Source organism: Oreochromis niloticus, linkage group LG10 (genome assembly GCF_001858045.2).
Source record: "Oreochromis niloticus isolate F11D_XX linkage group LG10, O_niloticus_UMD_NMBU, whole genome shotgun sequence".
Taxonomy (NCBI): domain Eukaryota; kingdom Metazoa; phylum Chordata; class Actinopteri; order Cichliformes; family Cichlidae; genus Oreochromis; species Oreochromis niloticus.
The window spans coordinates 5215100-5230060 of record NC_031975.2 but is presented as its reverse complement, the minus strand read 5'-3'; the positions used below and the strand labels follow the sequence as shown (position 1 = coordinate 5230060).

Genomic DNA, 14961 nt, shown 5'->3' with positions numbered 1-14961 from the left:
TTTTTTTGGAGTGGCACAAATAATTTGTGTGGCATCTTATTGTAGAACAGCTGATTGTTCTGTAAATAGTTTGAAATGGTTATTTTAAAAAGGGGTAAAAAGTAAATGGATGCAAATAACTTTGTTGTTTGCAAAACTTGTGCATAGGATTTTAAAATTGACAATTAATATTTGCATTTGAAGTTATGAAATATGATTCATTAAACATGTTTATGGTTGTTACAGTAAAAATATAACTTTTTCTACTGTGATTTTATGTTTTTTGTCTGATTTTAGATCAATTCTGGTTATACAGTATGACAAAATGAGAACATAACTTTAAATTCAGACACGTGAGGTTGCGCTAAAAAGAATGATACCAAACAAGGCAAAGTAAATAGTTTTTAAAGGTAAAATGTGGAGAGAAAATCAAGAGTAGTAAAAAGAATGGCCAATTATACCCTGGACCCCAGGGGGTTAAATGTTCTTTGTTTTTTTTTTAAGTAACGCAATAGTTACTTTTCCAAGTAATTAATTACTTTTAGAATATTGTAACTCAGTTACTAACTCAGTTACTTTTTTGTAGAAGTAACTAGTAACTATAATTGAATTACTATTTCAAAGTAACTTGCCCAACACTGCTGAGCACTAAATCAGATAAAAACTCTGAGAAATCAGGCAGAAACTCTGTGTAAAGCCCAGGTGGACTATAGATGATAACATATAAGACTGGTTTTTGAGTTTTGCAGCTAGCGTGTTAAGCATCAGGCTTTCAAATGAATTAAAAGTCTGTCTTGGTCTTTGGTTGATTAATAGGCTGGTGTGGACAATTGCTGCCACACCGCCCCCTTGGCCTGTGCGTCGAGGTTTCTGATAGTTAGAATGATCTGGGGGTGTTGATTAATTTAAACTAACATAATCATCCTGCTGTAACCAGGTTTCTGTAAAGCAAAGTAAATCAATTTTTTGATCAAATATTAATTCATGTACTAACAGAGACTTGGAAGGGAGAGACCTATGTTTTATAATCCACATTTCACTCTTTGGTGCAAATGTGGATGCTGTATTGTTCTTTCTTTGAGATTTTTTATGTTTAAGTCATTTTTTACTGGGTTTTAGTTTGTTTTTTGTCTGTTTGGGAGCACATTCTCTTTGTGAACAGAACAATAAAAAAAGGAATTTTGTTGAAAAAGTTGGTAAAGTTTTGACTCTTATTCTCACTCCTAGATCTGCCCATAAAGCAAAATTTTGCCTACTTCTGCTACAATAAAAAAAACTAAAACTGATTATGCTGCAGGTACCACAGACAATGGGATATATTCCCATGTGTGTCGCATTAATATGATGAACCCCTATTTTATGTTAGTTACTCACTGCATAAGGTGGTACATTAATGTTTGTAGTCTTGCCCGCACCTCAATTTCATTAAAGTCCAATAAGTGATGGTTTGCATTTCAACTGTGCTAAGCCTTATTCTCACCTCTAAAACTCTGTGTAGACTATGTATGTACACATATTTTTCTTATCTCCTTTATTGCCAGCTCATACAGTGAACATTTTTATAAATTTGGTCCAAAACAATAGCGCTGTGTCATAACAGAAACGGGCATTATTAGCCCATCAGGGTTAAAAACAGCTAACAACAGACAGATCTAGGATGCAAAAGTAAAGCATGTACAATATCAATATAGGATCGATATGTGGAAGCATTAAAAAAATAGATATTTTTGCTGATTTTTTTGTAACTTTGCATGCTTTTATCTTCTTCTTCTTTTTTTTTTTTTTTACAGCGCATTGTTTTCTCCATCCTGGTCGGCTGTAGATCATTGTTAATCAATCTCCTCCATTCTGTGTCACACAACAATGTCGATGAAATGTTTTGCATCATCAAAGGCACCTGGAGGAGCACCCAAGAGCCAGTGGAAGATGCTAACCATTGCACAAAAAGTTGGACTTCTGAACATCTTCTGAACAACTTCTAAAGAAAAGTAGAAATTACCATATATTTCGGACCAATAAGGCACACTGGATTATAAGGCGCATTAAGTGAAACAAAACAGTCAGATAAGTCAAACTTTACTTAACTCATTCGTCTTGCTTCCTTTACTTACGTACCATTAAATCATTAATGGTGAATTCTCTCGCAGCTGCTCTATTCCTATGTTCTGGACCTGAGAACAGGGTTGGATCTTTGGTTTCATTCTATAATACTGGGCTTATTTTTCTACGAAGATTTGAACTTTGAGGGTGTTTAAACAAGAGAGAAAAGTGTGAAAATGTTTATGCCTGTCTGCGGAAAGTGTAAAGTGAAGGGCCTTAAAAAATCTATAATAATTGTAAAAAATAAAGCTGGCTACTTCGCGGATTTCACCTATTGCGGGTTATTTTTAGAATGTAATTATAAATGTAAACGAGGGACCACTGTATTCTTCCTCTAGTTTCCTTGCAATTAATATGAGGCATCAATTCAACATCCAGCCCTGGAAGCCCACAGTTAGAAATTACAGCAAGAAACACCAGAGGAGCAACCATCACCCAAATACCATGTTGGATTACAACTTTGAAGAATTCGGAGCTTGTCATGTCTATGGCATGCTCATTCTCTCTTCAACCTCTCTCCCTCTACTTTTCCAGGCAAATTAATTTTAGCCCAGTTTGTTAACAAGTGCACGGATTTAGAGGAGAGCTGCTAATAAATAAGAGGCTTGAGCAGAGGTCCACCCTGGCAACCACGGCTTCTGAGATAGCAAGATCACATCAAGAAGACTGAGAAGCAGGCAGAACTGGGCGAGTCTCCTCCCCAGCTCCTTCCAAGCTCTGTTTGCCTGCGGAGACTCTGACTTTTCAAACAGAAAGCCGGTTCAAGACCTTTCTGTGTTTTGTATGTATTATTGTAGGATCTACTGTACAATATAAAGCACCTTAAGGCGACCGTTGTTGTGATTTGGCGCTATATAAATAAAATTGAATTGAATTGAACTGAATTGAATTTTGGGTACCTGGTCGAGATCCAAGAATTGCTGTATGAAGTCGTTTTCGATGACTGTCAAATGTCATAACTATAATATACTCTTGCAAACACTTAATTCAAATATACTAATGCAATCAGTGGCTCAGTCTTAAAATTTTCACTTTTACTATGATTTTTTATAAACATAGCCATTTTTATTAACAATAACATTGTGTGGACACGGGACAATACTTTGTCCTACTTGATATTTTTCTCTAGCATCATGTGTATCCACTAATAGTCCTTCTTTTATTACGGACATGCACAGAGATAAACTTCTTCATAGTGTTTCACAACACTATGAAGACTTTTAAAAAGATGCTGAAAGAATAATATCCTTTTGTTTGATCAGCAGGAGAAGCTTATATTTCTTTGTTCAAAGCATGGTTCCATTTACAGAAACAGTAATTTTAGCATCACAAAAGACATTTCATTTAAGCTTGACAGAAACAAAATTTTAAAAAAATGTCTTGGCTTGCCTTTACACTGTTTAATCATCAACTCTGGTTTAGTTCAAATGAACTTTTAATTCACAACAACAGATGAAAATATCTAGCAAGGAGCAAAAAGAAGGGCAGTAGAGAAACAATGAGGAGAAACATGACGTAGAGTCAGATTTAGTTTTGTGAGACATTTATAATAACAGTCTGTCAGCAACAGAAACAAGCACTTTTAGTGGGTGGACTTTAATGGCTAATAGTTGCCGATAATGAATAAATAGGAGCCTTTGTCACCACTGACAGCTGGTCAAATGCACTGGTTCTTATATAACACTTTTTTACTCTGACCACTCAAAGGGCTTTACACAACTTGCCTCATTCATCCATTCATACAAGCACTTTCTATCTAGTATTCTCTGAATGAATGCACCATAGAGCAGCTTGGGATTTGTAACTTGCCCAAGAATATTTGGCATCCAGATAGGAGCAGCTAGGGATCGATTCCAATTAGTAGATGACCCACTCTACCTCCTTAGCTATAGCCAGGCAATATTAGTCTCACTGGACTAATTTCAAAAACGTATTTGTCACTTTGAGTCAAAAACATGAAAGAAAAATTGAAAAATGCCCTTACCTTCCAATTAATTAGACACAATATTAGTAACCCTTTTCAACATTTTGCACTCCAGTAGACCACCATTTGCAAATATAGCCCCAGTAATAAATACCTACACAAAAGCATCATGATTTTGACAATGTCAGTAAAACCTGAAACTGATACAAGCTTCCTGTAATGGCTCATGTATGGCTCACTTTTGGTAACAGATTGCATTAGACTGCAAAGGTGTTTCTACTAAGATATGGAAAAGGGTGTAAATATTAAGAATCCCCAAAACATTTAAACAAAGAGTTTCTATGCATATGATAACAAAATAACAAGATTAGTTCAATATTTAGTTTATTACAGATAAAAACTACACTAATAAAATTACCAACCAGGAATTCTTTGTAGCTCATGCTTTGGTCTTCATTCAGGTAGAGAGGCAGGGCCCACAGTAGGACAGTGTAGCACACACTGCCTTCTCTTTTCAATAGTTTAATTCTAGAGAGAGTGACTGAGAGAAAATACTTTAGGAAGACACACATTCACATTCTACAACTCAGATTTCCATGGGCATGTGAGCTGAAAGACACAGTAGAGACAGAGAAGTAAAAAAATATTAAGAAGAAGAGTAAGAGATTGAAATGCTTTATAATAACATTCTGTCTGTCCAGACTCATATTTTGTAAGGACTTCAATGAAATGTATTAAGTATTTTTTGGTGAATTGTATCATTTTGTCAAAGAATGCACTTTACTCACAACAACAGATATCTAAATACCCTGTGAGGAGTGGCTATAGCGCATACGGCAGTGCAGGTCATCTGTGAATCAGAAAGTTGGTTGTTCAGTCCTTGGCAGTACCAGTTTGCCAAATCTTGTTGGGCAAGATACTAACTCCAAGTTGTCTGCCAGTGTACCTATGAGAGTGTTAATTCTCAGTTAAAGTGCTATATAAGAACCACTATATATATTATTTTCACACAAAAAAGAGGACAGGTAGAAGGCTCAACAGTGGTGTCACAGTGACTTTGGCCTTGGACATTTTGGATACAAAATGTCACCACTTTGTGTTATCTTATAAGATGTTTGTGTGATTCAAAGAGAAAATTGGAATTCTGCTTCTGCGTTTGAAGGTAAATAACACTAAGTGATTCTCAAGAAAGGCTAACATTGCTGGGTTGCACCAGTAAAATAACCTCAAAACCCTTTAGCTAAGCCCTGTTAAAAAATAAATAAATAAAAATCTGGCTTTTTTACTCGACTCAAATTTCGCTTTTTTCCCTTTTCTTTTTCTATTTCTTGGCTTTTTCATGTTTTCTTTCTTTTCAGTCTGGCCTTTACCATCTGTCTGCTCCAGCATAACATCCACAAGACAATATGAATAATAAAATAAAGTAAATAAATAAAACAAAAAGAAAACAAATATGTTTGGTACAACAAAGCATTCAGGCCATAATTCACCTCGCTACAACTGCTGGATAAGACAGATTTAATAAATAAATAAATGAATACATAAATAAATGCCTTACACGTTCTAGAAAATAAGTATATTGATGGATTTGCACTTAATAAATGACTAGGATAGATCGGAACAGTAAATTTAATAATTTGTAGCATTTTAGTTTATTTAATAAATAGTTTGAACTAAATTTGTTATCTTACCCAGCTAACACTATTATGTTTTAAGCTTATTCATTCAAGCTCATAAACACTATAAAATAAAATAAAATACTGTCCAAATACAAAAAAGAAATGTAAGCTAATTGTGAAGTAATAAAGTTCAAGTAACTTCAAGCTAATAGACATGTACCAGTGTGTTCTGTAAGAATATGTAGTTACACTGACACTAAGAGACTAACTAAGAGAACAGCCCAAAGTATCTGGTTTTATGCAGCTTCTTTTACCAAACACCCAACATTTCCTGGATGCTTCCTTCACAAGCCTGGGTTTGTATAGGAAGTATCTTAAGGGGCTCTGGATCTGCAGACAAAGATCAGTGAGTAGGGGAACACAAAATAGAAATGGAATCTCCCTTGAGACTACGCAGAAAATTGTATATAAATGGATTTGATGTAGTAACATGTAATGCAGTAACATGTTCCCTCTGACAAAAGCAGACATGTCTGATTTGTCCACAATCCACTATTGTGTGTGAAAAATATACAAATGTCATATACCACAATCACAAAATACAACTATGCTCAATATGAATATATTACAAAAAAAATCACAAAAAAAGAAAAATCTCTTACCTAACTCAAAAATATGAAGATCAGCAGGTTTCTGCAAACCATAAAGGTTGAAGTTTTGAGCATATGCATTACGAATCATTTTAACCTTTTTTCTCTTGAGGTTTTTATGACAACCGTTGTTGCATTACTGTCACCTTGTGGATTTAAGAAGTATGTCAATCCTAAATGTTATTCTAATGTTAACTTAAAGGTTAAGCGACAGAAGTAAATAACACATTAGTATTCTGTACTGATAATACCAGAGACAATCAAGTAGACTTTATTGGAAAAAAATATATTTTAGGCTGAAGATAAATAATAATTATAAAACTGAACAATTTACCTCATTCATTTTTTTGAATGAAGAAACAAATAAAACAATGGAACTTTTTCCGTATTGGGTCCCCATTCTTTGTTCTGGTCAGTTGTGGCAAACACATACGTAGCTATAGAGTTCCTGAAACATCAATCATAAAAATCATTAATAAATAAAACGTAAAGAGTGAATGTTTATTTGAAGGGTATCAAAGGTAGCCTCTAAGGACAATTTTTATTTTTGCAAAAGGTGTAGTTGAGATCAAGATCACTTTGAGATGTCCTGATGTTAAACATTGGAAAGTTATGTGTGTATGTTTAATCATGGAAGTTAGAGAGCACTTGGTTATGAAATCCTAAAAGAAATGCATTCAGATGATTCAGAAAAGGGAAATATGAGAATGAGCCTCATTCTCTGTCTGAAAGATCATAGTTGTTCTGTATTGGTATTTTTGTATTAAATGAGATAATCTGCCCTGGCAAGAATATTTATAAAACTTATATTCAACCCAAAGCTAAGTGATGTATTTTTTAACGGACTGAATACGAGTGGTATCCATAAAACTTCCATCTCTTCTTCCCTGACTTAGGTCTAATAATAAGACAAAGAAGGCAAAACAGGGTTGATTCTTTTCAGATAATAAAGTTATACTGAATCTTGTAATTGGTGCAGTGCTGGTCTTCATCATACTGGGAGACCACCAGCAGGCTCTTCATACTGGTGTGTCTTTAAAACACACAACAATAACATAAACAGTTAACCCTTGCATTACCTTGCATGTTAAAATTTTTAAGCTCGGCTGAGATTGATAAATTGTTATTTCCTATCTGCAACATCAGTTGTCAGGTACAGCAAGTCACGATAATGCAGATCACTTCCCCCCATTAAAATCCCATAAAGATGGATAGCCCCCCCTCTCAAAAAAAAAATAAATGGTTGCACAGCCACTCTCTCATCTTCTTTAGTCACGATTCTTTTTAAAATTTGAGAAAGTCATGAACTCACCTTAAGGTGTGTCAAAACTGAATATAAAACCTGCTTTTTGGTGATCTGGAAACCTTTATCCACTATTTCAGAGATCTTCTAGTCAGTCTTAGCTGGCTAAGAAAATCCAGTGTAGCAGGATGAATATAATAACAGTAGGAGATAAATGAGGTGGCTGTGGGTCAGATTGTAGAGCAGGTTGTCTACCAGCCAGAATGTGTGTAGTTCTCTTCCTCCAGTTACTGGAGTTTTATCCCATTTGGATAGAACTTTGGATAGAAAAGAAATACACTACATCTTTCCGTCGTTTTACTCCAAGATGTGGCACCGATGACCTTTTGTTGATCACTTTACCTTCTCCTGCTCCTGCCTGCAGCACAAAATTTATATTATGCAACAAATAAGGCAACTTGTAAATATCTGAAACTGGCACACAACCATACGAATTTTGGCAAATACCAATATTCAGTCTCCAGAAAAGACAAACAATAAACAAATGACAGTAGTGCATAGCATAAAAGTCAGAACAAATGATTGGTACCTTGGAATTCTCATATAACCTGTTTATGAACAATTTTGCAATCTCTCAACAAAATGATATAATAAATATATACCACAACAGTAAGAACTGTATGCTCATCCTCCAGTAAGATCAGAAAATCATCAACTAGGTAAACAATACAATCATCAATGTGATCGTATAATGTGAAAAACGTAGTAAATAATGACAATTTTTAAACTGCAACCTTAAATTGCTCAGAGAATTACAGATGTACAGAGAAGTACAGATACAGCCACTCAAAATTGCCGCTTTCAGCCAGAGGTCAGCCAGCTGTCAGCTGGTATTTTTTCACCTAGCCTATTGTTTACTGAGTTCCAGTTCTGTGTGAATTATAAGCTTGTACTTTGTTTTTTTCTGTTAGGTTCCATCTTAATACCTTGATTTTTTTGTTTCTTACATTTCTTTAAAGTTTTATATTGTGTGTGTTTTATATTGTCTTGAGTGACCCATAATTTCTCTATATTTTGCATAAGAGATGCCAGACTTTGTACCTAGTTTTTCTTTTTTTTTTTAAGTGCTCTTCAGGCTTCATGAAGGTATTTCAAAGCTGTTCTTTGGACATTGACTGCTTTTTAAACCATTTTGAGTCCTGTTATGCGTGACTGTGTAACTCTTATCAGCTGATTTTATTGGGACTGGGCTGGGTTTTTGGAAATGTGAGCAAACAAACAAATCAACTTCATGGTGCTTTCATGAAAACTGGACATTAGAAGACTACTGTTAAAATTCACATAGTAGTATAGACTGCATTTTTTTGGTAATGTTAATATCTAAAATCTAAAAAGTCTTTTGGGATTAATTTGATTAAAGGACAAAACACATCAATGGCATTCACTAAGATTTACAGATAGATAGAGATGGGAGGTTGCTGCTTGTCTGTAGAAGGCTGTTATTTATCATTAAAAGGTGACGATATGCACGGCAGCTGAACAACAAGCACTAAGACGAAAAGCAAAAATCTCTCATTTTAACTTGTTATGGTCCCCTAAAGAGGTCCAGGGGAGAGAAAGTAACAAAAAGTGTCCGAGTTGAAAAAGGAGAGAAAGAGGCAAAATGGTAATGTACCCAACAGACGGCACCTAGGCAGGAGAGACAGAGAGACCACACCTACACCAGGGGAATTTCAGGACTGGCCCTGCTAGGGCCGTAAGATAACTGTGCCATTACGTTTGGGAAAACTGTTATAGAATAGTTTTTATAAAAGTGTTCCATAAATACTGAACAACTGTCAATGATTCCTGGAATATATTAAGACCAGGTTGAGCACTTGCCCTTCCCCAGAGTAAAATTTTTGAACCACAGTTTTTAATTTAAGGGCGATCGTGGATCAAAGAGTTGGGAGTTCGCCTTGTAATTGGAAGGTTGCCAGTTCGAGTCCCAGCTTGGACAGTCTCGGTTGTTGTGTCCTTGGGCAATGTAGTGTTCTGTTGCAGAGTGTAGCAACTCTGATTAAACACCAAGCTAAACCTCTGTCAATGAATACAGGAGTCCGAGTAGAGTTGACTTTTTACTCAGAATCTTCATTTGACAAGCGGTGAAAACTGTAGTTGAAAAGAAATACAGAATAGAAAAAATGATCGTGTTTACATAAATATTGCATCACAAAATAACTCAAAATGTGACCTTACATCTTCGTATTAGCTTGAGCAACAGTAATGATCATCCAAACTGCCTTTTTTAACATGTACAAATCAACCTTCATGAATTACAAATAAAATACAGTTTTTAACAAATACCGCTATTTATGCCTTTTTAAAACCTTTATCATGAAATATATACACTTACGGCGTTGCCTGAACAATGTTCCCAAGTGGATGGCTGTGGATAAGCCTCAGAGCATGACCGCATGTCACTCTCCCTCTTAGAGCAACCAGGAAGAGGAGGTAAACAGGAAATGAACTGTAACCCACCAGGAAGTGAGGTTATTAGCAAGTTCACCTTCAAAATTAAATCTTCTTAATATTTTTAACTCTTTTTACTGTTCTTTTTAACTTAAATACATACAAATGAATTATTTTAAAGCAAACATTAAAGATAAATGGCATAAATGCCTTTGAGGCATCACACTCCCCGCCTGGCCTATGTGAGGCCACTATGAACCTGAATGAGTCCAAACAACAGTCCTTAAATCAGTCCTTAGGCAGAAGAAGAACTACTTCTGCAACTGGCCTTAGGAAGGTTCTTGTGTCACCTTGGTCGGCGGTTTTTACCTCAACCTTTCTCACATGTCCATCCTTCCCAGGAAAGGTTGCTGTGACTATGGCCATGGGCCAGTAGTTGCGGATTGTCTGCTTGTCTCTGAGGAGGACCAGATCCCCAACTTGAAGGTTTCTGCTTGTCACTGTCCATTTTTGTCTTTGTTGTAAGGATGGTAAGTATTCTTTGCTCCAACGGGCCCAAAACTGGTTGGCGAGCACTTGAACCTGCCTCCATTGTTTTGTGAAGAGGTCCTTATCTGTGAAATCTCCTGGAGGAGGTGGAACTCCTGATTTCTGTGTGAGGAGCATGGCCGATGAAAGAATGAAAGGTTGGTGTGGGTCTGTAGACACAGGTAGGAGTGGACGTGCATTGATGATAGCTGTAATTTCTGCCATTAGTGTTGACAGCACTTCATGGGTTAGGCGACTCTTTTGCTGCAAGAGCATTGAATCAAGGATTCTCCTGGCAACACCAATCATCCGTTCCCATGAGCCTCCCATGTGGGAAGCATGTGGAGGTCTGAAGTTCCAGCTACATCCTTGCTTGCTGAGGTACCCCTGTACAGTATTATCCATCTCCAACTCCTTGCTAGCTCCAATGAAGTTGGTCCCACAATCCGACTGGAGTTCCTTTGCAGGGCCTCTGAGAGCGAAGAACCGCCTGAGAGCGTTTATACAGCTAGATGTGTCCATAGACTCAATCAGCTCAATGTGGACGGCCCTTGAACTCAAACAGCTAAACATCATGGCCCACCGTTTGCTCTCTGCCTGTCCTCCTCTGGTGCGTCTGGTTACAACAGACCAAGGCCCAAAGACGTCAAGCCCAACGTATGTGAAGGGAGGGCAAACCTTGAGACGTTCCGGTGATAAGTCAGCCATACGTTGTTCTTCCGGTCTCCCACGCAGCTTCCGGCAGATTACGCATTTGTGTAGGACTGAATTGATTAGTCGCTTACCACCCAAAATCCACAGTCCAGCTGCCCTTACTGCACCTTCTGTGAGATGTCGACCCTGATGTCTCACCTGCTCATGGTGATGTCGTATGAGCAGTAAGGAAATGTGGCTGTCCTTGGGTAGGATTACTGGGTTCTTTTCTTCACACGTTAGTTGAGAATGTTTCAGTCTGCCTCCAACACAGATGAGACTACTCTCCAAAGTTGGACTGAGTTTATGCAACGGGCTGTTTGTGGGCACCACTTTGTTTGCTTGGAGGGCTGACAGTTCCTTGACAAAGGCTGGCCTTTGTGCTGCTTGCAGAATGACATGTTTCGCTTGAGCTATTTCGTCCACAGTACGAGGTAAGCAACATATGTGCCATCCTGTACACCTGCTGTTTCTGTTTGAATGTTTGTGAGATCTTACCACATGGATAAGGAATGCCACTGCTCGCAGTAGAGAGGTAAAGGTGGAGAAACGGTGAAGGCGATCAGGAGTAAGTACAGGTTCCTTCAGATGAGTAGTGTAGGTGCGTACCTGTGGTCGAATCTCTGAGTCATTTCCTGGGTCGATAAGCTCAAACGTCTCACCGGTTTGTGTTGTTTCTGCAGATAACTGATGCAGGAATGAAGGTCCGGTGAACCAAGAACTCTGTGCCAGATGGGATGCAGGCAAAGATCTGGATGCATGGTCCGCAGGGTTTTCTTCCGTGCACACATAATGCCATTGTTCTGGTCTGGTAGATTGTCGGATACGTTGGACTCTGTTATGGACATACGTGTAGAAGCGTTTTGTCGTATTACAAATATACCCGAGTACTACCTTACTGTCCGTGTAGAACCTGACAGCATCCAATTTCAGATCCAGCTCCTCCCGGATGAGATCCGCCATTTCTACTGCAAGGACAGCAGCACAGAGTTCGAGCCTCGGGATTGTTGGTTCAGACTGGGGTGCTAATTTGGCTTTGCCCATAACAAATCCTACTTCCACTTTTCCATCCTCCTGAATGGCTCTCAAGTAAGCGATAGCCCCAATGGCCATAGTTGAGGCATCTGAGAATACAAACAACTCTGTGTGCGCAGCTTTGGTGAGCGAGGTTGATGTGAATGCACGTGGCACATGAAGCTCCTTTAGGACTTGAAGAGAATCTCTCCAGGTTTCCCATTTCTTCAGCTTGTCTTCTGGGAGAGGTGCATCCCAGTCAGTCTGTTCCGAACTAAGTTCCCTAAGAAGAGCTCGTCCCTGGATTGTGACAGGTGCCAGCATACCCATCGGATCAAAAACACTATTGACGGTAGAGAGAACTCCACGTCGGGTGAAAGGTTTGATAATAGTTGATGCAGAGAATGTGAATGTGTCTTTTCTGATCTCCCACAGCAAACCCAGGCTGCGCTGCATGGGTGCTGTCTCCCCACTCAAATCCAGATCCTTGATGAGTGGGACACAATCTTCTGGCGGGAAAGCTCCAGTGACTGCTGGACTATTCGACACAAACTTGTGCAAGCGGAGGTTTGATTCAGCAAGTGAAGCCTGAGTCCGTTGGAGAAGGTTGATTGCTTCTGCTTCAGATAGGAGAGACACCAAGCCATCATCCACGTAAAAGTGTCTTTCCACAAACTTCATTGTGTCGGCACCGTACTTCTGGGCACCTTCAGCAATGGCTCTCCGCAGACCATAGATGGCCACAGCTGGGGATGGTGAGTTGCCAAAGACGTGAACCCTCATGCGGTAGTCGATAACTGCCTTGGTGAGGTCGTTGTCCTCATACCACAAAAACCAGAGGAAGTTGCGGTGCCTTTCATGGACCAAAAAGCAGTGAAACATTTGTTGGATGTCGGCGAGGATTGCTACTCTCTCCCTTCGAAAGCGTAGAAGGACACCCAAGAGAGAATTGTTGAGGTCGGGACCAGTCAGAAGCACGTCATTGAGGGAGACTCCACAGTACTGAGCGCTGGAATCAAAAACCACCCTGATTTGGTTGGGCTTTTGTGGGTGGTATACCCCGAATGATGGAAGAAACCAGCACTCTTCATCTTCCCTCAAGGGTGGTGCCACCTCTGCGTGACCATTGGCAATGATCTTCTCCATGAATGCCACATATTGTTTCTGCATCTCGGGTTTCTTCCTGAATTGGCGTTGCAAGGATTCAAACCTCTTGACCGCATGCTCTTTATTATTTGGCAAACGTTGCCGTGGCTCCTTGAACGGCAATGGAGCAACCCAGCTACCAGTGTCATCTCTGTGGACATTTGTATCCATGATCTCTAGGAAGAGGATGTCTTCTATTGATGGGGCAGATTTGTTATCATGTTCAGATTGGTTAAACACTGTGTGTCCTAGCATCCTCTCTGGCATTTTGTTAGACTTGCTGGAGCTTGGCTGTGTTTCTTTGACCTGCATGAAACTTGCACAGGGCTGAAATATGGAATGGCGACCGCTGTCTAGGACATGGGTCTTGAATGTGTCAACTGTTGGCTTATGCACATTGCCTAGGCACACCTCCCCTATCACTACCCAGCCTAGATCGAGACGTTGTGCAAAGGGAGCGTTGTGTGGCCCGTTAACTTGCTGCCTGACCTTGTGTGCTCTAAGCACGTCTCTCCCGAGCAGCAAGAGTATCTCTGCTTCTGGGTCCAGATCAGGGATGTGTTTGGCTATATGGTGGAGATGAGGTTGATGCAAAACTGCACCTGGTGTTGGGATTTCAGCTCGATTGTTGGGGATTTCAGGGCACTCGAGGAGTGGTGGAAGAGGTATGAGAACGTTGCCATCCAACGACTCTATCTGGAATCCTTCTGCCTTCCTGCCGTACATTTCGATGACTCCGGAGCATGTTCTGAGATGGTATAAGAGTGGCTTGTCCTCCACACCAAACAGCTCAAAGAACTCTGGCCTGGCTAAAGAGCGATTGCTCTGGTCGTCCAGGATTACATAAGCTTTAATGGCTTTGTGTTTTGAATGTTTGGGGTAGACCTTTGCAAGGCAGATCTTAGAGCAAGAACGACCCCACTGGCCGGGGCCACAAACCTCTGTGCAGCTGGTTCTAACATCAGTTACATTAGAATCATCTTCTCCCTCCCCGCCGTTCTCTTGTGGTGGTGGAGGAGCCTTGGTGAGTTGAGGTTGTGGGCCAGGGTGCATGGCTGCATCATGATAGATGCTTTCACACTCTAAGCATTTCACGGAAGATTTGCAGTCTTTGGCAACATGTGAAGTTGAAGAACAACACTTGAAGCATATTCCTTTTTGTTTTAGAAAGGCCTTCCTGTCATCGATGGACTTGTTTCTGAATGTCCTGCATTTTTTAAGTGGATGAGGTTTATTGTGCAATGGGCAGTTCTTATTAGGGTCGTCGTTGATTGTAGAGACATCTGTTTTGTGAACTGCGATAGACCTGTTGGTGTTAAAGCTCTTCATAGGTAATCTTTCTGGTGTTGTGGGGCTTGCGCCGTTGCTTTGACGAATAAAGCTGGGGTCATTTCACTTCTTTGCCTCATGACAGACAAAGTTACAAAAGTAACTAAAGGGAGGGAAGCAGCCGTTGTTCTCCTCTTTGTACCACGACCCAGATGACACCCACTTCTCCTGGAGCCCATATGGGAGCTTGTCAACTATGGGTCCAATACCTCTGGAGGTATCTAGATATGACAGCCCAGTGAGGTATCCATCCTCCTTGGCGCCTTGTATCTCCATGAGCAAATC

At 39.4% G+C, this 14961-nt stretch overlaps 1 protein-coding gene across 1 annotated transcript; it reads right to left on the bottom strand.

Moving 5' to 3' along the window:
- Positions 1–9587: 9587 nt before the first annotated feature.
- On the bottom strand, positions 9588–14702 carry LOC106098563 (uncharacterized). The gene is made up of 2 exons (XM_013274172.3): positions 9911–14702; positions 9588–9666 (listed from the first exon to the last, which is right to left on the bottom strand). Exon 1 carries the CDS (start codon positions 14674–14676, stop codon positions 10255–10257), a length of 4422 nt encoding a protein of 1473 aa, XP_013129626.2. The 5' UTR covers positions 14677–14702; the 3' UTR covers positions 9588–9666; positions 9911–10254.
- Between the last annotated feature and the right edge of the window lie 259 nt (positions 14703–14961).

What these genes read in the sequence shown, in the direction of transcription:
- LOC106098563 (XM_013274172.3), bottom strand. Translation starts at nt 14,676, where the DNA reads ATGAAGAGCTTTAACACCAACAGGTCTATCGCAGTTCACAAAACAGAT.